The 24,275-nt window shown below is 45.3% G+C and overlaps 1 protein-coding gene across 2 annotated transcripts in view; it reads left to right on the top strand.

Moving 5' to 3' along the window:
- The first annotated feature begins 337 nt into the window (after positions 1 to 337).
- ACER3 (alkaline ceramidase 3) overlaps positions 338 to 24,275 on the top strand; it is a 63,071-nt gene continuing 39,133 nt past the window's right edge. Inside the window, exon 1 of one of the 2 annotated variants that reach the window (XM_039369810.1) lies at positions 338 to 621. In XM_039369810.1, coding sequence (XP_039225744.1) covers positions 519 to 621 — 103 coding nt within the window. In that variant the 5' untranslated portion in view covers positions 338 to 518. The remainder of the gene's footprint in view (positions 622 to 24,275) is intronic. The other variant, XM_039369809.1, reaches the window with a different exon arrangement.

Raw genomic sequence — 24,275 nt, 5'->3', positions numbered from 1 at the left:
TGTTTCTCAACCTTGGAGACTTAGACTTCCACTCCCAGCATCCCCCGAGCCAGCATTCTGGGACCTTTCCCTGACCTCCATGAGGGCTAGCACCTTGGGATGCCTGTGAGGCCCAAGCCTCAGGGACCCAGCGGGGAAATAGAACGCCCGGCGGTCGCTATAGCAACGTAGAGCCCCGGCCCGGCAAGCCTTGCGGGCGGTTCGCCCTCCGGTCGCCGTGGCAACGTAGAGCCCCACCCGGCAAGCCTCGCGGGCGGTTGGCTCGCCGGTCGCCATGGCGACACTGGAGCCCCCGGCCCGGCAAGCCTTGCGGGCGGTTCGCCCTCCGGTCGCCATGGCAACCCAGAGGCCCTGCCCGCCAGGCCTCGCAGGCGGGCCTCCGCCGCCGCCGCCGCCGCCGCTGCCGCCCCGCCTCAAGCCGGCGGGAAGGCGGGGTCAGCTGGCCCGAAGGTCCCTGAAGAAGAGCGGATGCGGCGGCGGGCGCTTCCTTTCCTCCTCGCTCGGCCCTCCGACCGGCCATGGCTCCCGCCGGCGACCGCGCCGGCTACTGGGGCCCGCCGACGTCCACCCTCGACTGGTGCGAGGAGAACTACGTCGTTTCCTCCTACATCGCCGAGTTCTGTGAGTGAGGCGGCGGCGGCGGCTGCGGAGAGGGGGGGGTCGCTTTCCCTCGTGGACTCCCCCCCAACCCCTTCCCCGTGGAAGTGGGGTGATGGAGGGGGTCCCCCAAGAAGTGCTTGACGGGAGGGGGGAAAGAGCGGCCTAGTCCCCCCCCCTTCACCCTTGAAGGGTTGCATCTTTGCAAGGGGGGGAAGAGACAAAGGGGGGGGGCTTTTGCAGAAGTCACCCGCCCCGAGGTTATTTCTGGGAGGTTGGTGCAGGTTCCTTGGCTCTTTTGTGACTCGTGGACTTCAACTCCCAGAATTCCTGAGCCAGCCGTGCTGAGGGGAAAGGGAGGGGTTTCCATGCTGAGCCATGCTGGCTCAGGAATTCTAGGAGTTGAAGTCCACGAGTCATGAAGGGGCCATAGTTCCCCCATGCTGGCTCAGGAATTCTGGGAGTTGAAGTCCACCAGCCATAGTTCCCCGATGCTGAGGACTTCTGGGAGTTGAAGCCCACAAATCATGAAGGGGGCATAGTTCCCCCATGCTGGCTCAGGAATTCTAGGAGTTGAAGTCCACGAGTCATGAAGGGGCCATAGTTCCCCCATGCTGGCTCAGGAATTCTGGGAGTTGAAGTCCACCAGCCATAGTTCCCCGATGCTGAGGAATTCTGGGAGTTGAAGCCCACAAATCATGAAGGGGGCATAGTTCCCCCATGCTGGCTCAGGAATTCTAGGAGTTGAAGTCCACGAGTCATGAAGGGGCCATAGTTCCCCCATGCTGGCTCAGGAATTCTGGGAGTTGAAGTCCACCAGCCATAGTTCCCCGATGCTGAGGAATTCTGGGAGTTGAAGCCCACAAATCATGAAGGGGGCATAGTTCCCCCATGCTGGCTCAGGAATTCTGGGAGTTGAAGTCCACAAATCATGAAGAGGCTATAGTTTCCCCATGCTGGCTCAGGAATTCTGGGAGTTGAAGTCCACCAGTCATAAAAGAGCCAAGGTTGTCTCCCCCTGTTTAGGGGGTTCCTTCCCCCCCCCCAATTGCAGATCTTTCCCTCCTTCCCCCCCCCACCTACTCCATTGTGGAAGACTGGAGCTGGGAGGGGGGAAATCTTTGGAAAAGGCTGGGGGCACTAATGAGAGAAGTAACAGAGTCGGAAAGGGACCGTGGAGGTCTTCTAGTCCAGCCCCCTGCTGAAGCAGGAAACCCTAAACCAGTGGTTCTCAACCTTTTTAATGCTGCGACCCCCCCCCCAACCGGTCGTAAGTCGAGGACTACTCAACCGGTCGTAAGTCGAGGACTACTCAACTGGTGCAGCACCGTTTGCAGAATGGGACTTTTGGCGGGCTCAGCAGGGCAGAGACAGCTTGGACAATTCCTATTGGCTTTTAAAAGCCAATACAATTAGATTCTATTCAAGAGAGTCTATTCTATTGGCTTTCAAAAGCCAATAGAATAAAAGGGAGTAGCACAGCTAAGGAAAAAGGGGGGGGGGGAAATGGCGGACTGCGTTGTTTGGCGACCCCCGTGAAATGGTCGTTCGACCCCAAATGGGGTCCCGACCCACAGGTTGAGAACCACCGCCCTAAACCATTTCAGGCAAGTGGTTGGTTGTCCAAGTCTCTTCTTAAAAATAACTTCAGTAATGGAGCACCCACAAGTTCTGGAGGCAAAGTGGTTCAGAATCACTGTGTTGGGAGGGACCTTGGAGGTCATCTAGCCCAACCCCCTGCTCAAGCAGGAGAGACCCTGTACCATTCTGGACAAATGGCTATTAAATCTCTTCTTCAAAGCCTCCAGTGATGGGAGCCTCCACAAACTCTGGAGGTACGTTATGCAGAATAACTGAGTTGGAAGGGACCTTGGAGGTCATGTAGTCCAACCCCCTGCTGAAGCAGGAGACTAGGTGCCACTCTGGACAAATGATTATTAAATCTCTTTTTCAAACCCTCCAATGATGAAGCATCCACAACTAGAGACGAGTTCTTCAGAATAACAGGATAACAGCTGGAAGGGACCTTGGAGGTCTTCTAATCCAACCCAGTTTCTGTGGCAGGAGATCCTACACCATTTCAGACAAGTACTTGTTCAATCTTTTCTTAAAAACCTCCAGTGATGGAGCACCCACAACTTCTATCCACTGGTTAATTGTTCTCACCTTAATTTCTAAGTTGGAGCTTTCCTTGATGAGTTTCCATCTGTTGTTTCTTGTCCTGCCTTCAGGTGCTTTGGAGAACAGGTTGACTCTCCTCTAGGTAAGGGATTATCTGGGGGTGCGTGCCTCCTCCTAATAGTCATAGAAATTAATCAGTGGAACAGCCTGCCTCCAGAACCAGTAAATGCTCCAACACTGGAAGTTTTTAAGAAGAGACTGGACAGCCACTTGTCTGAAATGGTGTAGGGCAGTGTTTCTCAACCTTGACCATTTTAAGGCATGTGGACTTCAACTCCCAGAATTCCACAGCCAGCATTGCTGGCTGTGGAATTCTGGGAGTTGAAGTCCACATGCCTTAAAATGGTCAAGGTTGAGAAACACTGGTGTAGGGTTTCCTGCCCGAGCAGGGGGTTGGACTAGATGACCTCCAAGGTCCCTTCCAACTTTACTACTATTATTATTATTAAATGGATGGCAGGGAGGAAGGGTTTGTTTGTTGTAGCTTAAAGTTGAATTGTGGAGTCCTTGCTGCTGTCTGGGTTGTTTTCTTCCATGATGTTTCATCAGATGTCAAACAATCAGTCAGAATAGAGCTGGAAGGGATCTTGAACGTCTTCTAGTCCAGGGCTTTTCAACCTTTTCACCCATTGTACCACTTTTAGGAGATGGCAACATCCGAGGACCACCAGTCGCCTAGCAAGGTGTCAAAAACTTGAGGACAAAAAAAAAGGGGGGGAAAAGTGATAAAGTACAGGTAGCCCTTGACTTACAACAGTTCGCTTAGTGACTCTTAGAAGTTACAATGGCACTGAAAAAAGTGCCCCCCAAGCCACAGCTGGAGCAAGACACCTGCCTGCCTGCCCAGCAGCGCTCTTCCTCCTGGCTGAGGTTTTCATTGTTGTGAGCATTTCTGTTGAGGATTGGCAGCGGAGCTGGGCTGGGGGGTGTTTGGTTTTTATTCCCCCCCCCCCATCTGCTGGGTGGTTGCAGCAGGTTTTGGTCACTTCACATGATCCTGGGACACTGTGACCGTCATAAATATATATGAATCAGTTGCCAAGCATCTGAATGTAAATCACAAGACCCTGGAGATGCTGCAACATTCCAGCTGATCGGTGCTTCTTCAGGGCTCAGCAGAAGTGTCAGGATTAGTGCTGCTTTCCAACTGATTGGTGCTTCTTCAGGGCTCAGCAGAAGCACCAGGATCAGCGCCAAGCTCCAGGTGGAGCCTGGCGCTGATCCTGGCGTTTCTGCTGAGCCCTGACAGCCCTGCAGCTCCAGCCGTCTCTCGCTCAGGCTTGTGCGGTGCTGCCACCAGTTCAGCTCATTCCCCCACTACCACTTTTCTAGGATGGTCGTGTACCACCTGCCAGGTGCCAATGTACCACAGGTGGTACCCGTACCACTGGTTGAAAAGCCCTGCTCTAGAAGGGGTAACCCTGAACCCATTTGGGAGAAGAGGCTTGGGGACTGAAGGGGTGACTTGGGTGCTTAAAATTTCTGCAGGCCTCAGGCCACTCGTCCTGTTTAAAAAAAAAAGAAGAAGAATGAGGCGTTCCTCAGGTTGAACTTGACTCCTGGCAGCTTCGTATCGGCACCTGTGTCATTTTCTTGGCATCTGTGCTGCCTTCTTCCCAGAGGTATTCTTGTGCTCCTCACCTGTAGATTTCCTAGTAGTCCCTCATCCCATCCATCCAAGTCTCTTACTTTGTTTTAGCATTAGTCAAGTCCTGCTACTGCTACCCCTTAACGCCTCCCAGTGCTCTGAAAGAAGAATAAAAAGATGGAAAAGTTTGAACCCTATGTGTGGGCTGGAGAGAGGATACTTCCAGTTATGGACTTTTTTTTTTATAGTACAGCTTTAAAAAAAGGAAGGTAATAATGGTAAGGCCTTATTACATGTCTATACTATAATTGGACCATTGCATTATACAGAGAGCTGATTTTCTGATTAAAATTTACAAATGGGGCAGATGATCCCAGCAATCAAAAACTCAAGTTTCGTATCCCACAATATATGCAAGACTCTCCTAGCGACTTCTGGAATTATAAAATGTTTTTTTCTATAGGTCAGACGTGGGTGGGAAAAACCTTTTAATTTCTAATGCAGTCCAGGAGCTGAGATTTTTGCAAAAGAATACTGAATTAAACAAAGCTTGAGCAAATGCTGCCAGACTAGTCTGTGCCCTACAGTTGTGCATTAAGAAAATTCTGCTGATGCATTTTGACTTTTAAACCTTGCTGAACTACCCCCAAAATTAGCAAACTGGTTAAGCATATTAAAGGCAACTTACTCTTGCAAATATCAGAAAGAGTGTGATGGGCGTGCATTTTACTAACCACGTCAAATTTCGTAAAGCGTACTCCGTAGAAGCCTGTCTTTTAATAAAACACAGGTAATTCTCAACTTACGACTACATTCCTGTTGCTAAACGAGACAGTTAAGTGAGTTTTTCTCCCCATTTGATGACCTTTCTTGCCACAGTTGTTAAGTGAATCACTGCCGTTGATAAGTTAGTAACCCGGTTGTTAAGTGAAGCTGGCTTCCCCCATTGATTTTGCTTGTCAGAAGGTTGCAAAAGGGGATTGCGTGACTCCCCCCCCGGGGACACTTCAACTGTCGTAAATATGAACCAGTTGCCAAGCACCCGAATTTTGATCATGTGACCAGGGGGATGCTGCAACGGTTGTAACCAAAAAATGGTCATAAGTCACATTTTTCAGTGCTGTTGTAACTTCGAATGGTCACTAAACGAACTATAATAATAATAGTAGTAGTAGTAGTAGTAGTAGTAGTAGTAGTAGTAGTAGTAGTAGTAGTAATAGTAACAATAATGTTGGAAGGGACCTTGGAGGTCATCTAGTCCAACCCCCTGCTCAGGCAGGAAACCCTACACCATTTCAGACTACCTGTATGTTCACTGGAAAAGTTGTTACCAGAATCCTCCTGTTTATTACTACCATATCATACCGTATTTCCCTCTGTGCCTGTATTGGATGTCTTTATCATATGAGATGTTTGTCACAATCCTTTTACCCCCCCCCCCCCATCTCCTTAAGAAGAAGATGATGATGATGATAGACAAGGAGGAAGGAAGCAAAATACTCCTAAAAATTATTTCATTTGCAAAAAAAAAATAGATCTTGACAAATACCATATCCCCATATCACAAGAAAGATGTTGAGAGTTTGGAAAAAAATCAGAGAAGAGCAACTGAGATGATCCAAGGCCTGGAGACTAAAACATACGAAGAACGGGTGCGGGACTTGGGCACAAGAAACAGTGGTTGTAAACTGGTCAAGGAGAGAAGCAACCTGGAATTAAGAAGAAACTTCCAGACAGTGAGGACAATTAACCAGTGGAACAGCTTGCCACCAGAAATTGTGGGTTGCTCCTTCACTGAAGATTTTTGAGAAGAGGCTGGACAGTCACTTGTCTGAGATGGTATAGATCCTCCTGCTTGAACAGGAGGCTGGACTAGAAGACCTCCCAGATCCCTTTCACCTCTATTCTGTTTGCCTTACGCAGATTCCAATGTCAAAATGGGACACCCCACGTAAATCAGGAACGTGTTTCATAGGATAAAACACAAGCTGGGTATTTTAAATGTGCTAAAGACAATGTTTGTTAGTTTACGGCAGTGGTTCTCAACCTTTTTAATGCCGCGACCCCCAACCAATCGTAAGTCGAGGACTACTCAACTGGTGCAGCACTGTTTGCAGAATGGGACTTTTGGTGGGCTCAGTAGGGCAGAGACAGCCTGGACAATTCCTATTGGCTTTTGAAAGCCAATAGAATTAGACTTTATTCAAGAGAGTCTATTCTATTGGCTTTCAAAAGCCAATAGAATAAAAGGGAGCAGCACAGCTAAGGAAAAGGGGGGAAAAATGGCGGACTGTGTTGTTTGGCGACCCCCGTGAAATGGTCGTTCGACTCCAAATGGGGTCCCGACCCACAGGTTGAGAACCACTGGTTTACGGTGAGCAAATCACATTCTAGAGAGCTAGGTCCGCTTATTATTTACCAAAACATTTGTTATTACGTGATACCTATTTCTATTACTGTCCTCGTTTCTGTTGCTGCCCTTGTGGGGCCTGCCTCCCGTTGATATCACAAAGAAAACGCTGGGGTAGGATTCAGCTCGTTTGGAGAATGCCACATTTCATGGACATGAGGCGAGGAAAATTTCATATACTGTGTTGATACATATACGAAGCTCCCTTTTCACATCCAAGGTAGTTCTCCGTTCTTCCAATTGACGATCCCGCGTTTTCTCCTCAGCTAGGCGTTTTACTTAGCACAGAAGCCACACAAGCAAGTGGTCCAATTCTTTTTCATAGACCAGGGGTCTTCAATCATGGCCCTTTTATGATTTGTGGACTTCAACTCCCAGAATTCCTCAGCCAGGCAATTCTGGGAGTTGAAGTCCACAAATCATGAAGGGGCCATAGTTCCCCCATGTTGGCTGAGGAATTCTGGGAGTTGAAGTCCACAAATCATGAAGGGGCCATAGTTCCCCCATGCTGGCTGAGAAATTCTGGGAGTTAGAGTCCACAAGTCATAAAAGGGCCAAGTTTGAAGACCCCTGACATAATATGAGAGGGAAATAATGCTAACTCAGAAAGAGCTAAACTGGTGTTTCTCAACCCCGGCCATTTTAAGAGGTGTGGACCTCAACTCCCAGAATTCCTTAGCCAGCGTGCTTGGCTGAGGAATTCTGGGGGTTGAAGTCCACAAGTCATAAACGGGCCATGTTTGAAGACCCCTGTCATAGACGATCTTTCAGACTTGGGCCGTCCCTAAGCATCTTCCTCCCATTTCTGCTTTGTGCAGAGTACAAGTTTGTTAGTATACTCAGATGAGTATAACAACGTTGAGCATTGGTGGAGCACCAACTTTAGGGATCCCCTCCGGGCACAGAGGTGAAACCCACAATGGCTGAGACGATTTTTCTAGCGGTTGCCGATGGCGGCGATCACAAAGCCTCAGAACAAAAAAAGGTACAAATTCCACCAACCATAATCTCGACGAAGATCTCAAGTATTTATTGGGCAACCCGCCTTGTACATGTACAAGCTTGTGCTGTCCCGAAGTGAGGTCACTGAATCAGCACGGGTACGGTCGGGACAAAGAACAACTTGTGAGAATCCAAAGTTGGCAAGGGGAACCACCCACCTTGCTACTTGAGTCAAGTTGCCTTAATTGCAAGGCCTATTTTTAATATCGGGCGCCAGTTTGGACTAGTGATTAAAGTGCTGAATCCTGCTTCAGACATAATGGGAAGCTGGGTGATTCTTGTCTGGGAAAAAAAGAAAAAATGTTGTCAAGAAAACCGCCTGGGCTTGTCTGTGCTGCCTGGCTTGACAACACACCTGTATAAGAGTAGCTTCAGGCTGCAGGTACTCGCTGTGATTTTTGAACTGCCTTGCAGAATTAAGACATTAGACCAGTGGTTCTCAACCTGTGGGTTGGGACCCCATTTGGGGTTGAACGACCATTTCACGGGGGTCACCAAACAACGCAGTCCGCCATTTTCCCCCCCCTTTTCCTTAGCTGTGTTACTCCCTTTTATTCTGTTGGCTTTTGAAAGCCAATAGAATAGACTCTCTTGAATAGAGTCTAATTCTATTGGCTTTCAAAAGCCAATAGGAATTGTCCAGGCTGTCTCTGCCCTGCTGAGCCCGCCAAAAGTCCCATTCTGCAAATGGTGCTGCACCAGTTGAGTAGTCCTCGACTTACGACCGGTTGGGGGGTCACGGCATTAAAAAGGTTGAGAACCACTGCTTAGATACACAGCAAATATATGGAAAGAGGGAGATCTAATTGATAGCACAGGTCAGAGAACGTTTGGTATGTAGTGTCTCATGCACATCATTCCAACACTTATTGCTTGTTGTTGTGACTATTTTTAAGCTCAATTAAAGCTGGAGTGGGCTGTTGCAACCTGTGCAGGCTTTTTTCAAAAATGCGGCAGCTGTCAGCCAAGTATGTGTGGAGGAGTGGCCAAAACTGTGGAAACCTTTTGGGAAAAGTGTACAGTAGAAATACCACCTTTGGTTAAGTTTCCACCCATTTTCCTTCTAATTTCTTTATAACTGTAGCCTCGTTCACTTAATAATACTATTTTACATCGCTTTCTGGGCAGCCAGTCAGCTCTTTGCACCATGACTTTAATTTTATGACGTTTTTACAAGCTCACTAAATGAAAGAACACAGAAAAACCCAACCAACTTAATAGCGATCACATAACACACTGACAAATGTCCTCCTCTCAGCTTCAATACAGGACATCAATAACTGGATCTTCCTGTGATCTGATTGGCTCATTGCCAAAACAAGATGACATCTGATTGGCTCTCTTAAACACTCATGCTCATTGGCTACAATCGGGTGAAGGAAAGCTACCTGAGATCAACCTAAGCAAGTTGTACTTCCTTTGTCTGGTTATTCGGTTATACCTTTTCATAGGATACAGTACAGATAATAATAATGATGGTGATGATGATGATGATAATAATAAAGTTGGAAGGGACCTTGGAGGTCATCTAGTCCAACCCCCTGCTCAGGCAGGAAACCCTATACCATTTTGGACAAATGGCTGTCCAGTTTCTTCTTAAAAACTTCTAGTGTTGGCGCATTCACCGCTTCTGGAGGCAGGTTAATTGTTCTAACTGTCAGGAAGTTTCTCCTTAGTTCTAGATTGCTTCTCTCTTTGTTTAGTTTCACCCATTGCTCCTTGTCCTGCCTTCAGGTGCTTTGGAAAATAGCTTGACTCCCTCTTCTTTGGGGCAAAAATGGCGGACTGCGTTGTTTGGCCACCCCCATGAAATGGTCGTTCGACCCCAAATGGGGTCCCGACCCACAGGTTGAGAACCACTGCTCCAGGAGCTGTGGGTGCTCCAAGACTAGAGGTGTTTAAGAAGAGACGGGACGGTCATTTATCCGAAATGGTAAAGGGTTTCCTGCCTGAGCAGGGGGTTGGACTAGATGACCTCCAAGGTCCCTTCCTGTTCTGTATTCTGTAAATCAGTAGGATTATGATTTGTCTGGAAATGAACGTGGTCCCCTTTGCTAGATTGTCCCACGAGTTTAGTGTAGCTAACTATTAGAACTTAGTGTTTATTTTTTCCCCAACTTGTTCCAGAAATCACGGACTCATCATTGTTCTAAAAATCCCAGGTTTGGAGGTCAGGGATATAAAAGGAAGGAAGGAAGGAAGGAAGGAAGGAAGGAAGGAAGGAAGGAAGGAAGGAAGGAAGGAAGGAAGATAACAATAGCACTTGCACTTATATACCATTTCATAGTGCTTTACAGCCCTCTCTCTAAGCAGTTTATAGAGTCAGCAGATTTGCCCCCAACAATCTGGGTCCTCATTTTACCAACCTCAGAAGGGTGAAAGGCTGAGTCAACCTTGAGCTGGTCAGGATCGAACTGCTGGCAGTGAGCAGTGAATTAGCCTGCAATACTGCATACTAACCACTGCGCCACAGCTATTAACATTGGCATCACCTGTAAACTCTTTCCCCTAAATCCAGAAATGGAAAAAGGCCCAACTCTTTCGAGATAGTGAAATTGTGTAAAGTCTCTGCATTTCAGAATGAGAACTCACAAGATGGTTCATTTAATTTTATTTTATTTTTTCTTAATTTGTTATGGGAAACTGGAGGTTTTCAAAAACAGACAGGACAGCCATTTGACTGGGATGGTACAAGGCTCCTGTCTTGAACAGGAAGTTGGACCCTTGAAGTCCCTTCTAGCCCTGTGGATTCTATGATCACCTGAGAAGTTAGCGAACACCTCTGTGAAACAGATCATGGGCAGAGTGAGGCATGTACCGTTGGATAGGTGCAATTTTACTGCTTCAAAACTAAGCTGTAATTGACTTAAAGCAGGGGTAGGCAACCTTGGCTCTTTTATGAGTCATGGACTTCAGCTCCCAGAATTCCTGAGCCAGCATGGCTCAGCTTGGAAACCTCTCCCTTTCCCCTCAGCATGGCTGGCTCAGGAATTCTGTGAGTTGAAGTCCCCGAGTCATGAAGCGGCCATAGTTCCTCCGTGCTGGCTGAGGAATTCTGGGAGTTGAAGTCCGCAAGTCATGAAGGGGTCATAGTTCCCCCGTGCTGGCTCAGGAATTCTGGGAGTTGAAGTCCACGAGTCGTGAAGCAGCCATAGTTCCCCCATGCTGACTGAGGAATTCTGGGAGTTGAAGTCTGCGAGTCATGAAGGGACCATAGTTCCCCCGTGTTGGCTCAGGAATTCTGGGAGTTGAAGTCCACGAGTCATGAAGCAGCCATAGTTCCCCCATGCTGACTGAGGAATTCTGGGAGTTGAAGTCTGCGAGTCATGAAGGGACCATAGTTCCCCTGTGCTGGCTCAGGAATTCTGGGAGTTGAAGTCCACGAGTCATGAAGCGGCCATAGTTCCCCCATGCTGACTTAGGAATTCTGGGAGTTGAAGTCTGCGAGTCATGAAGGGACCATAGTTCCCCTTTGTTGGCTCAGGAATTCTGGGAGTTGAAGTCCACGAGTCATGAAGCGGCCATAGTTCCCCCATGCTGGCTCAGAAATTGTGGGAGTTGAAGTCCACGAGTCATAAAAGAGCCAAGGTTGCCTACCCCATTTGTAAAGTGACAAGGCCACTAGGCTTAGCATGTGTATCCACCCCATATCTCAAGAAGAGAAGGCCCTTTCCCATCACCTCAGGCCTGATCAGGCCTGTTGCCCAGACCTGTTGCCCAGATCTTCTGCCTTTTTCAGAAAAGTTTGTGCTTCTGACCAAGATTTAATCCAAAGTCTGTTTTCTTGTAGTTAATAATCTTCCTGCTTTTTTGTTGGAGGCAGAAAACTAGTTATCAGAGACCAGGAAACAAGTATCTATTTATAAGGCAAAGCTTAAAAAGATAAGCTTAGAACTAAACATCAAAAGGATATATTTGATACAAATTAAGTATTAATCTAATCACTTGACACTTTTCATCCCGAGGATAGGACAGGGGGACTTGCTGTTCTCTAGATTTGTTGAATTTTATTTACTACAGTCCTTTGAATGCACCATAATTTAAATGGAATAGAACAGAATAGAATAGAATAGAATAGAATAGAATAGAGTAGAGTAGAGTAGAGTAGAGTAGAGTAGAGTAGAGTAGAGTAGAGTAGAGTAGAGTAGAGTAGAGTAGAGTAGAACAGAGTAGAACAGAGTAGAGTAGAGTAGAGTAGAGTAGAGTAGAAATAGAACAGGAGCTGGAAGGGACCTTGGAGGTCTTCCAGTCCAGCCCCCTCCTCGAGCAAGGGAACCGATACCATTTCAGACAAGTGACTGTCCAGCCTCTTCTTTAAAAACCTCCAATGGTGGACCACCCACAATTTCTGGAGGCAAGCTGTTCCACTGATTAATTGTCCTCACTGTAAGAAAGTTTTCCCTTAGTTCCAGGTTGCTTCTCTCTTTGGTCAGCTTCCAACCACTGTTTCTTGTCCTGCCTTCTGGTGCTTTGGTGAATAACGTGACCCCCTCTTCTTTGTGGCAGCCCCTCAAATATTGGAATTTGTGACATTCGTGTGTGAGGCATATTGAATGAGGCAATGCATAATTAGAGGACCTTCATTGACAAAATTACTAAAATAACTCACAAAGGCTTGATATGACTGTTCATAAAACCATTTTAATATATGTAACATAAACATTCTCTCCTTGCTTCCTTTCTCTGTGATCATCATTCCTTGCTTGATAATGTATTATTTTGAAGGGATGTATATCCGCAGATTTCATTTATTAATTCCTAATCTGAAATTAAATTCTTCAAACTTGACCCTTTTATGACTTGGGGACATCAACTCCCAGAATTCCTGAGGCAGCATGGGGGAACTATGGGCCCTTCATGACTCGGGGACTTCAACTCCCAGAATCCCTGAGCCAGCATGGCTCAGCTTGGAAACTCCCCCTTTCCCCTCAGCATGGCTGGCTGAGGAACTCTGGGAGTTGAAGTCCACAAGTCATAAAAGGACCAAGTTTGAAGACCCCTGTTCTAGTCCCACCTCAGGCATGAAAGCAGCTGGGTGACTTTGGGCCAATCACCAGGAGACAGTGAGTTCTAGTCCCGCTGGCTGGGTGACTTTGGGCCAATTGTCTGGAGATGGAGAGTTCTAGTCCCGCCTTAGGTATGAAAGCCTGCTGGGTGATTTGGGGCTAGTCACTCTTTCTCAGCCCAACGTACTTTACAAGATAGTTGTTCTGGGGTATTTCTCCATGGAGGAAGCAGTATTACCTCTGTTCATTTCCTATGGTTACTTGTAAAGTAATAAAAGCAGGAGATAAAGGCAATATATAGAGAAACAAATACTGTGGCATTAATACTTGTGGTTCAGCTAGACTAGGTTGGACTTTTAATGAGTAGTCATTTTGGCAGTTGAACATTTGGGCATGGCCTTTTATACCCTTGTGTTGAATAAGCAGAAGGATGTGAGCAACGTTGACGCCTCAATGTTTCTTTTCTTTTTTTACTCTTTTTTTGCTCTACACCCATCTGCCTGAGAATTACATCACAGGCCTTAATGACATGTCCTGTGTATCTTCTATCCCACAGCCACCAGTAACCTTTGGAAAGGGAAGTTCTCACATAGCTTTGGCAGGTTCACAAACCATAAGGATATTTGCATCTCGGGAAATAAGACTTGGTGTTTTCATGTGCTCATATCTTTATACGAAAGAGATAGCCCAGTTCATGCATAGGTAATCCAAAAGATCCTAAGTGGACTTTGCATCTTTTTAGAATTAGAATTAGAATTAGAATTAGAATAGAATAGAATAGAATAGAATAGAATAGGACAGGTGGACTTTGCATCTTTTTAGAATTAGAATAGATTAGAATAGAATAGGACAGGACAGGACAGAATAGGACAAAATAGAATAAGGAATAGGACAGAATAAGGAGTAGGACAGAAGAGTAGAGTAGAATAGAATAGAATAGAATAGAATAGAATAGAATAGAATAGAATAGAATAGAATAGATGGGGGTGGGAATAGAATAGAATAGAAAATATAGAATGGAATGGAATAGAATAGAATAGAATAGAAAATATGGAATAGAATAGAATAGAATAGGACAGGTGGACTTTGCATCTTTTTAGAATAGAATAGAATAGGACAGGACAGGACAGGACAGAATAGGACAAAATAGGATAGAATAAGGAATAGGACAGAATAAGGAGTAGGACAGAAGAATAGAATAGAATAGAATAGAATAGAATAGAATAGAATAGAGCTGGAAGGGACCTTGGAGGTCTTCTAGTCCAGCCCCCTGCTCAAGCAGGAGAACCTATACCGTCCCAGACAGGTGAATGTCCAGTCTTTTCTTAAAAATCTCCCGTGATGGAGCGCCCACGATTTCTGGGGGTAGCTCTGACTTTAGCTCTGCAGATAGTCCTCAACTAACAACCATTTGTTTAGTGACTGTTCAAAGTTACAAGAGCACTGAAAAAAAATGACTTAATAGTTTTTCAAACTTAATGACCATTGCAGCATTCTCATGGTCACGTAATCAAAATTCAGACCCTTGGCCACTGGCACGTATTTACGACGTCCTGGTATCATGTGATCCCCTTTTACGACCTTCCGACAGGCAAAAGTCAATGGGGCAAGCCAGATTCACTTAACAATCGTGTTACCGAGAACTGCAACGATTCGCTTAACAACAGTGGCAAGAAAGGTCGTAAAACGGGGCAACCCCCCCCCTTGACCACTGTCTCACTTTGCAACAGAAATTTTGGGCTCAGTTTTGATCCCAAGTCACTTCCAGCGTTACGACTGTCTGAATCCACAGAAATGGAAAAACAGGTGCAGCAATATATATATTCTGCCTGGGGCTCATTGAAATGTGCCAGCAGTATTTGAGAGGTGGAATTAGGAGCCCGCTTGGAGTAAGCCAAGATATTTTTGCCTTTATTTTTCCAGAGATACGGTTTGGTTTGCAGTTTTGCTTCTCTTGCGATTCAACCTTTTTTTTTTTTTACATGTGAACTATACCAAATATAGACAGAGCGTTCTGAGAAATGATTGCAGTTTCGCTATTTGGTAATCCCACTTTCAGTTTTCATTCTGTCATTTTTAACGAACAAAATTAAGGTCAGCTAGAATGAGCACTGTACAGTTGTGGAAGCCTTTTGGGGAAAGTGTATTTTTGAGGTTTGATGGTTAATAGCACCACTTTTTTGGGGAGTAGTACCATAAAATTATATATCAATGGAAAGATACTTTAATCAAGAATGTAATGCAACAAAATTATCTGTACTGCAGTCTATGAAAAGTTATAGCCAAATAGCCAGAAAAAGGCAGCACAACTTGCTTAGTTTGATCTCAGGTAGCCTTCCTCTGATGGTAGCCAATGAGCATGACTGTTTAGAGAGCCAATAGGGTGTCATCTTGTTTTGACAATGAGCCAATCAGATCACAGTAGGATCCAGTGATTGATGTCATGTATTGAAGCCGAGAGGAGGACATTTGTCAGTGTGTTATGTGATCGCTATCAAGTTGGTTGGGTTTTTTGTGTTCTTTCATTAAATGAGCTTGTAAAATGTAATAAAATTAAAGCCATGGTGCAAAGAGCTGACTGGTCGCCCAGAAAGCGATGTAAAATAGTATTATTAAGTGAACGAGGCTACAGTTATAAAGAAATTAGAAGGAAAATGGGTGGAAACTTAACCAAAGGGTGGCATTTCTACTGTACACTTTCCCCAAAAGGTTTCCCACAATTTTGGCCACTCCTGTACATTTTACATTTGACTGCTAAATCTTAAGTGCATTAGCAAGATAGATAAGATAACCTTTATTGTCATTTTTTACTGGGAGCACACTGCCTCCCATTCAAAACAACATTCTGTTGCCTGCTGTCAAAAGAAAGTATATATCTACCCATACACATACATAACACACATATACACATGCTACATACGTACGTACACACACACACACACACACACACACCCATACACCAAAGCAGTTGCCTTTTTGAAAAAGCACCTTTGAAATAACCAAGAGCTGGATGATTGAGAACCTCGGAAAACATTTATTGGGGAATAATATTACACTATGGGGAATTAAGCACTGTTACCCTGTCATAGTGTAATATTTGTCACAGTTACAACATTTGTAGTGATCCAGGGATCAAAATTCAGATGTTTGGCAGCTGGTTCAATAGTAACAACAACAATAATAATAATAATAAAGTTGGAAGGGACCTTGGAGGTCATCTGGTCTAACCCCCTGCTCAGGCAGGAAACCCTATACCATTTCAGAAAAAGGGCTGTCCAGTCTCTTCTTAAAAACTTCCAGTGTTGGAGCATTCACTGCATCTGGAGGCAGGTGGTTCCACTGGTTAATTGTTCTCACTGTCAGGAAGTTTCTCCTTAGTTCTAGGCTGCTTCTCTCCTTGATGAGTTTCCCTCCGTTACTCCTTGTCCTGCCTTCAGGCGCTTTGGAGAATAGCTTGACTCCCTCTTCTTTGGGGCAGCCCCTGAGATATTGGAAGGCTGCTATCATGTGCCCCCCTCGTCCTTCTCTTCATTAAACTGGACGAACCCAATTCCAGCAACCGTTCCTTCTATGTTTCAGCCTCCAGTCCCCTGATCATCTTCGTTGCTCTTCTCTGTACTCTTTCTAGAGTCTCAACCTCTTTTTTACATCGCAGTGACCAAAACTGGATGCAGGATTCCAAGTGTGGCCTTACCTTAACCTATGACAGTTGCCGTGTCCCCGGGGGGGGGGAGTGTCACGCGATCCCCTTTTGCGACCTTCGGACAAGCAAAGTCAACGGGGGGAGCCAGATTCTCTTCCCAACCAGGTTCCTAACTTATCAACTGCAGTGATTCACTTAACAAGCGCGGCCAGGAAAGTGGTACAACAGGCCCAAACTGTCCTTGACGACAGAGATTCGGGGCTGAGTTGTGATCGTAGGTCAAGGGCTACCTCTACTTCAGTCTTTATCCATCTTGAAGCTCTTTTGGCTAGTGCCAAAATGAAGGTGGGACGACTCCTTTGAACCCAGCACAGTTAAGGTCTAGAACCTAGCTTATTCACGGTCTGAAGATGAGATGAAGGCAATCTCACTGGACGGGGGGCAGAAAAAGAGACGTTTTGCCATGGTGAGCTTCGAAGGCACACCATAGCAAAAAAAATTTTTTTTCCTGCCCCGTCCCGTGAAATTGCCTTCATTGCTCATTTCCCACCCGTAAGGCTAGCCAAAATGGGTTCAAACATCTCACCCCTATGCTGGAAATGTAAAACAGCGATAGGTTCATACTACCATATGTGGTGGGAATGCCCAAAGATTCGTGAGTATTGGAACAGGACACGAAACTAGTTGAGGGATATATTATCACTGGACATTAGAGTTAAAACCTTCTGACAAGCAACGTCAAGGGGGGGGGGGAAACCAGATTCGCTTAATGACCACGTTACTAAACTAACAACTTCACCGGCTCGCTTAGCAACAGTAGCAAGAAAAAGGTCGTAAATGAACTCTTCTTGTTGGGAATAACGACAGAAAAATACGACAAGGGAACAATCTACCTGCTGCTACACATCCTGACTGCAGCTAGGCTTGCTTTAGCGCCAAAATGGAAGAGCACGGAAATTCCCACAGAGGAAGAGTTAATACATAAAATATTAGCATGTGTGGAAATGGACAGGCTCACAAGGATATTAAAAGACAAATGTGGATCAGTTTATTATGAAACCTGGGATAAATTTTACCGCTGGAGGAATTCGAAGAGGACGGTCGGGATTGAAGACGAACGTTAAGATAGAAAGATATGTTATTTTAGAACAAGCATTGTACATAAAACTTAGATGTATATGTAGAGATGAAGAACTGATTGTAAAAAGTGGAATAATCTGATAAGAATGTATATACTGGAATGTCACGTTAAATCCAATGTTTGTTTTTAACTGTATTATAAATAAAATTTGTAAAAAAAAAAAAAGAGAGAGAGAGAGATTGCCTTTATTGCTTCGAAGGCGGCTAGGGAAGGCTTTTAAAACCAGGAAGGAAATCCAGACTGTCAGTTGCTGGTTGTGGGAAACGAGAGTCAGTCTTCATTTCTCCATGGAGATCGGCAAACACTTGAGCATACTTCAGAGGCCAATTATGAGAAAATCACTGCCAGCATATTTGAATGGGCTGATAGTAGCTCTGGAATTAAGTCCTCCCCTCCCCTCTTATCGTTCTTGTCTCTCATTGTTCTGGTTAGGAGGCTTCCCTTACCAATATCTTGGGATCCATCAAAGCAGCAAAATAATAATAATAATAATGCAAAAGGCGGCCTTACTAGGAACTGCTTCCATCCTGCAACGATACTTGTAATACCATCAAACATCCACATCTGCCTATCCCACGTCCTGGGTAAGGACTCGATAGGAGACAAAATGCCAAATCCAGTCTGAACATCTGGCTGACCGTGCGATGATCCATAATAATAATAGTAAAGTTGGAAGGGACCTTGGAGGTCATCTAGTCCAACCCCCTGCTCAGGCAGGAAACCCTACACCATTTCAGACAAATGGCTGTCCAGTCTCTTCTTAAAAACTTCCAGTGTTGGAGCATTTACTGCTTCTGGAAGCAGGTTGTTCACTGATTAATTGTTCTGACTGTCAGGAAGTTTCTCCTTAGTTCTAGGTTGCTTCTCTCCTTGATTAGTTTCCACCCATTGCTTCTTGTCCTGCCTTCAGGCGCTTTGGAAAATAGCTTCTTTATGGCAGCATTTTGTTACTCAAATTAGTTTGCATTTGCGTGTGAAGGAGGGTAACACCCTGTTTTCAGACGTTCTTATGGCATAAATATCACTTGGGAGTTAACCCAACATCAGGCGTATGAGGGCACAAAAATCAAAGACAGGTTGTCTGTATCAGTGCATCCTCCATTTATTTCTCCCTGACCTCTTTAATCCTTTCTCCCTTTCATCCCAAATCCCTAGATTTGGTGCTTTGGGCGTGTTGTGTGTGAATACAGGTAGTCCTTGCTTAATGACCGATGGCTATACCATTTCAGACAAATGGCAGCCAAGTCTCTTCTTAAAAACTTCCAGTATTTTTAATATAAGTCCTCAATGGAAGGCAGGCTGGTTGTAATAGGGTTGTTTTGTTTTGTTTTGTTTTTTTGCAGTTCTAACTATCCGCTGAAGTCTGTGACTGTCTGGTTTGCTGTGCCAAAATGGACAATTATAGAAATGCAAATGACAGACTCAGTAATTCCTCTGTAGAACTGAATCAGCAGCTCCTTAGGCAGTCCACGCTTTCTGTCTTAGCGTGGGAAAAAATTGCCTTGTTGTGCTTTTTTTTTTTTTGATGACATTTTTTTATGTTAAGTGTCCATTTTAAATCTTTGAGATATTTGAGTCAAGTCCCCATTGAGATAATGGGGACTTCTGCAGTCTTCATTGTCAGGCAAAACAAACAACGCACACCCGTTCAAATAAACGACTGTAGAGCTAAAATTAAAGCGGTTGTGGTGTACACATTTTATGTCAAAGTGTCGCAGCGAAAGAGGGAGAGAAAGAGAACCCTTAAGCGTCTTAACTGAGGTTTTGCTTTTAAAGTGCTTGTTTTGGGATTGAAAGACAGAGGATGCCTGCTGCCAGAACTACATAATTCTCGACTTAACAACCACTCATTTAATGACAAAGGCACCGAAAAAAGTGACTTACGACCGTTTTTCACACCGATAACCATTGCAGCATCTCCACAGCCACACGATCAAAATTCGGACACTTGGCAACTGGCATGTACTTACGACAGTTGCAGTGTCCCTTTTGCAACCTTCTGACAAAGCCAACGGGGAGGGGGCGGCAGATTCACTTAACAACTGTGGTAAGAAAGGTCGTAAAAAGGGGCAACATTCACTTAACAGCCGTCCTGCCTAGCAATGGAAATTGCACGCTCAATTCTGATCATCATTCGACGATTACTTGAAGTGTTTGCTAGAATCTGAAGTGTAACCTGCCTAGAAAGAGAATTCTAGAATTAATTTCACGAAATGAATGCTGGGTAAGTTCACATCCGAGAAGCTAACCTTTCTGCTTTCTCAGTTTTAGAATATTTAGGGTTTTGTACGGCGGATGAGACTCAAAAACTGGATTTAACCTTGCCACATAAAGTTGAAAGCCAGTGTCTTTTGAAACGAGAGCAGTATTTTACAGCCGGACTGATTATTACTATATTTTGCTCAAGCCGTAGGTTGTGAATTCGTGAGCAATTCTATCCAGAACACCCAGCGATGATATTATTTATACATTAATGTGATTTTTGTTTTGTTCTGTTGCTGGGTCACCTTTTCATGTTTTGTATTATTATTATTAATAATAATAATAGTAATAACAATTTTATTAATTTTATCATTTTCTATGACTGGATCATAAAATAGAGAAAGTCATAGAAAATGATAAAATTAAACTGCTCTGGGACTTCAGAATTCAAACAGACAAGCAGCTGCTACATAACACCCCAGACTTAACAATTGTCGATAAGAAAGACAAAAAAGTCTGGATAGTGGACGTGGCAGTGCCTGGAGATAGCAGAATAGAAGAGAAAGAACTGGAGAAGATAACAAAATACAAAGACCTACAAATAGAAATAGAAAGACTGTGGCAAAAGCAAGCAAGGGTAGTACCAATAGTCATAGGCTCCTTGGGTGCAATCCCAAAACAACTGGAGCACCACTTGAACACAATTGGCATTGACAAATTCGCTATTAGTCAATTGCAAAAGGCGGCCTTATTAGGAACTGCTTCCATCCTGCGACGATATCTGTAATACCATCAAACATCCACATCTGCCTATCCCAGGTCCTGGGTAAGGACTCGATAGGTAGACAAAATGCCAAATCCAGTCTGAACATCTGGCTGACTGTGCGGTGATCCATAATAATAATAATAATAGTTGGAAGGGACCTTGGAGGTCATCTAGTCCAACCCCCTGCTCAGGCAGGAAACCCTATACCCTTTCAGACAAATGGCTGTCCAGTCTCTTCTTAAAAACTTCCAGTGTTGGAGCATTTACCGCTTCTGGCGGCAGGTTGTTCCACTGGTTAATTGTTCTCACTGTCAGGAAGTTTCTCCTTAGTTCCAGGTTGCTTCTCTCCTTGATTAGTTTCCATCCGTTGCTTCTTGTCCTGCCTTCAGGCACCTTGGAAAATAGCTTGACTCCCTCTTCTTTGGGGCAGCCCCTGAGATACTGGAACACTGCTATCATGTCACCCCTCGTCCTTCTCTTCATTAAACCTAGACAGACCCAATTCTAGCAGCCGTTCCTTGTATGTTTTAGCCTCCAGTCCCCTAATCATATTTGTTACTCTTCTCTGTACTCTTTCTAGAGTCTCAACATCTTTTTTACATTGTGGTGACCAAAACTGGATGTAGTATTCCAAGTGTGGCCTTACCAAGGCATTGTAAAGTGGTATTAACACTTAACATGATCTTGATTCTATCCCTCTGTTAATGCAGCCTAGCACTGTGTTGGCTTTTTTGGCAGCTGCGGCACACGGCTGGCTCATATTTAAGTGATTGTCCATTAGGACTCCAAGATCCCTCTCACAGTTACTGCTATTGAGCAAGGTACCCCCTACTATACCTGTACATTTGGTTTTTCTTGCCTAAATTTAGAACCTTTACTTTTTTCACCATTGAATTTTATTTTGTTAAATAGTGCCCAGTGTTCAGGTCTGTCCAGATCCTCCTGTATACCTTTTATATGTTTCATGTTATATGGGGTTTGGTGATTGGTTTATTGTTTTATTTTGTTTTTGGCTGTACGCTGCCCAAAGCCATATTGTTTGAGCTGGGCAGCCTTATAAGTCTTAAAAAAAAAGTTTCTAAATTTAAATTTAAACTGCTTCAAACGATGAGTAACCAGTTCTGTTAAGCAAAAAAAAAAAAAAAATCTATTATCCTCCTAAAACTTAAGTGTTCAATCCCTATCTTTTGATGGAGTGGACAGCTCATCGTGATAGAAGTAGCTGATGATCTGTGTCCTTGTTTGCTTGCAGTTGTGCCTTTGTCGAGTCGTTGTTGTTGCGTTCTCTGAGCTTGGTTGTTTTCCTGCAGGGTTGCGTTCCCAGTCCAAGTGACAAGTGCTTTAGCTTTACTCTTATCGCCCCATGACCGCTTTCCTGTTTTGACAAGCTAGAAATGAGCGTGCCTATTTGGGTAACGAAACTTAACAATCACAATTGAGGCCTACATTTCTGTTTCTAAGTTGTTAAAATTTGCCCCGGTTTACATCTTGTTCACTGAATCACTACAGTTGTTAAGTTAGTTTCCCAGAAGGAAGGACAAGAAACAAGGGATGGAAACTCATCAAGGAGAGAAGCAACCTGGAATTAAGGAGAAACATCCCGACAGCAAGGACAATTAACCAGTGGAACAACCTGCCTCCAGAAGTGGTGAATACTCCAACACTGGAAGTTTTTAAGAAGAGACTGGACAGCCATTTGTCTGAAATGGTATAGGGTCTCCTGCCTGAACAGGGGGTTGGACTAGAACAGGGCTTTTCAACCTTTTCACCCATTGTACCATTTTTAGGATATGGCAGTATCCGAGTACCACCAGTCGCCAACAAGGTGTCAAAAACTTGAGGACCAAAAAAAAAAAAAAAAGGAAAAAAGTGATAAAGTACAGGTAGTCCTTGACTTACAACAGTTTGCTTAATGACTGTTCGAAGTTACAATGGCATTGAAAAAAGTGCCCCCCCCCCCAAGCCACAGCCAAGCAAGACACCTGCCTGCCCGCCCGGCCGCGCTCTTTCTCCTGTCTGAGGTTTTCATTGTTGTGAGCATTTCTTTTGAGGATTGGCAGCAGGGGTGGGGGGGTGTTTGGTTTTTATTGCCCCCCCTGTCTGCTGAGTGGTTGCAGCAGGTTTTGGTCACTTCACATGACCCTGGGACACTGAGACCGTCATAAATACGAATCAGTGGCCAAGCATCTGAATGTAAATCACAAGATCCTGGAGATGCTGCAACATTCCAGCTGATCGGCGCTTCTTCTGGGCTCAGCAGAAGCACCAGGATCAGCGCCGAGCTCCAGCTGGAGCCTGGCGCTGATCCTGGTGCATCTGCTGAGCCCTGACAGTCCTGAAGAAGCGCTGATCCTGGCGCTTCTGCTGAGCCCTGACAGCCCTGCAGCTCCAGCCGTCTCTCGCTCAGGCTTGTGCGGTTGTGCTGCCACCGGTTCAGCTCATTCCCCTCCCCTGCTACCCCTTTTCTAGGATGGTCGCGTACCACCTGCCAGGTGCCAATGTACTACAGGTAGTACCCGTACCATTGGTTGAAAAGCCCTGGACTAGAAGACCTCCAAGGTCCTTTCCATCTCTATTCTGATTCTTAGTAGCAATAGCAATAGCACTTACACTTATATACCGCTTCACGGTGCTTTACAGCCCCTCTCTGAGCGGTTTACAGAGTCAGCTTATTGCAGTGGTGGCGAACCTATGGCACGGGTGCCAGAGGTGGCATTCAGAGCCCTCTCTGTGGGCACGCATACCGTCGCCCCAGTCCTAGGCCTTCAGCTGGGTTTTATAAAATCTTTAGGCCTCCGCTGCCATGTGCAAAAAAAAAAAAAGGTTCAGTCAGTTAATTTCAACTTCTCACGGGAAAAAAAAGATCTCGCAAAGTTGGAATTGATTGATTGAACTTTTTAGTCCCACCCAGTATGCTGTTACCACTGTAGCCACACCCACCCAATGGGCCACACCCACCCAATGGGCCACACCCAGCCGGCACTCGACGATGCATAAGTGGGTTTTGGATTGCAGTTTGGGCACTCGGTCTCTAAAAGGTTTGCCATCACTGGCCTATTGACTCCCAACAATCTGGGTCCTCCTGTTAGCGACCTGGGAAGGATGGAAGGCCGAGTCAACCTTGACCCGGTCAGGATCGAACTCCTGTCAATGGGCAGTGAATTAGTTTGCCATGCTGCATTCTAACCATGGTGTCTCCCCGGTTCTAGAAACGCAGATGTTAAGTGAAGCTGGCTTCCCCGTTGACTTTGCTCGTCAGATGCTTGGCAGTTGATTTGTATTTATCACCGCCGCCGTGTCCTGGGGTCACGTGATCCCCTGACAAGCAGAAGGTCGCAAAAGGGGATCACGTGACTCCAGGACATGGCGGCGGTCATAAATATGAATCAGTTGCGAAGCATCTGAATTTGGGTCCCGTGATCCCGGGGATCTCCAACGGTCGTAAGTGTGAGAAACACTCGCGTCCCTTTTTTCAGTGCCGTTGTAAGTTGGAACGGTCATGAAACGACCTGACGCTGAGTCAAGGACCGCCTCTAATCGTTCAGTCCAGAGCTACAAATATTCTCCCTAGTTGCCCAATTGGGAAAGAATGAATTTTGCATCGATGCGAGCTTGGAAGACAATGGAGTTCCTTGCTCAATCCCGTAAATATTATTCCTGCGGCGTTTTCCTCCCAGTGTTTTATCCGCCTAGAGCTCTTTGAATGTCATCTCAGTGGCTACTTGGCTTTGGAGTTCAT

Source organism: Crotalus tigris, unplaced genomic scaffold, assembly GCF_016545835.1.
Source record: "Crotalus tigris isolate CLP2741 ecotype Arizona unplaced genomic scaffold, ASM1654583v1 scf7180000021252.422678, whole genome shotgun sequence".
NCBI lineage: Eukaryota > Metazoa > Chordata > Lepidosauria > Squamata > Viperidae > Crotalus > Crotalus tigris.
This window is presented reverse-complemented; position numbering and strand designations above follow the sequence as displayed.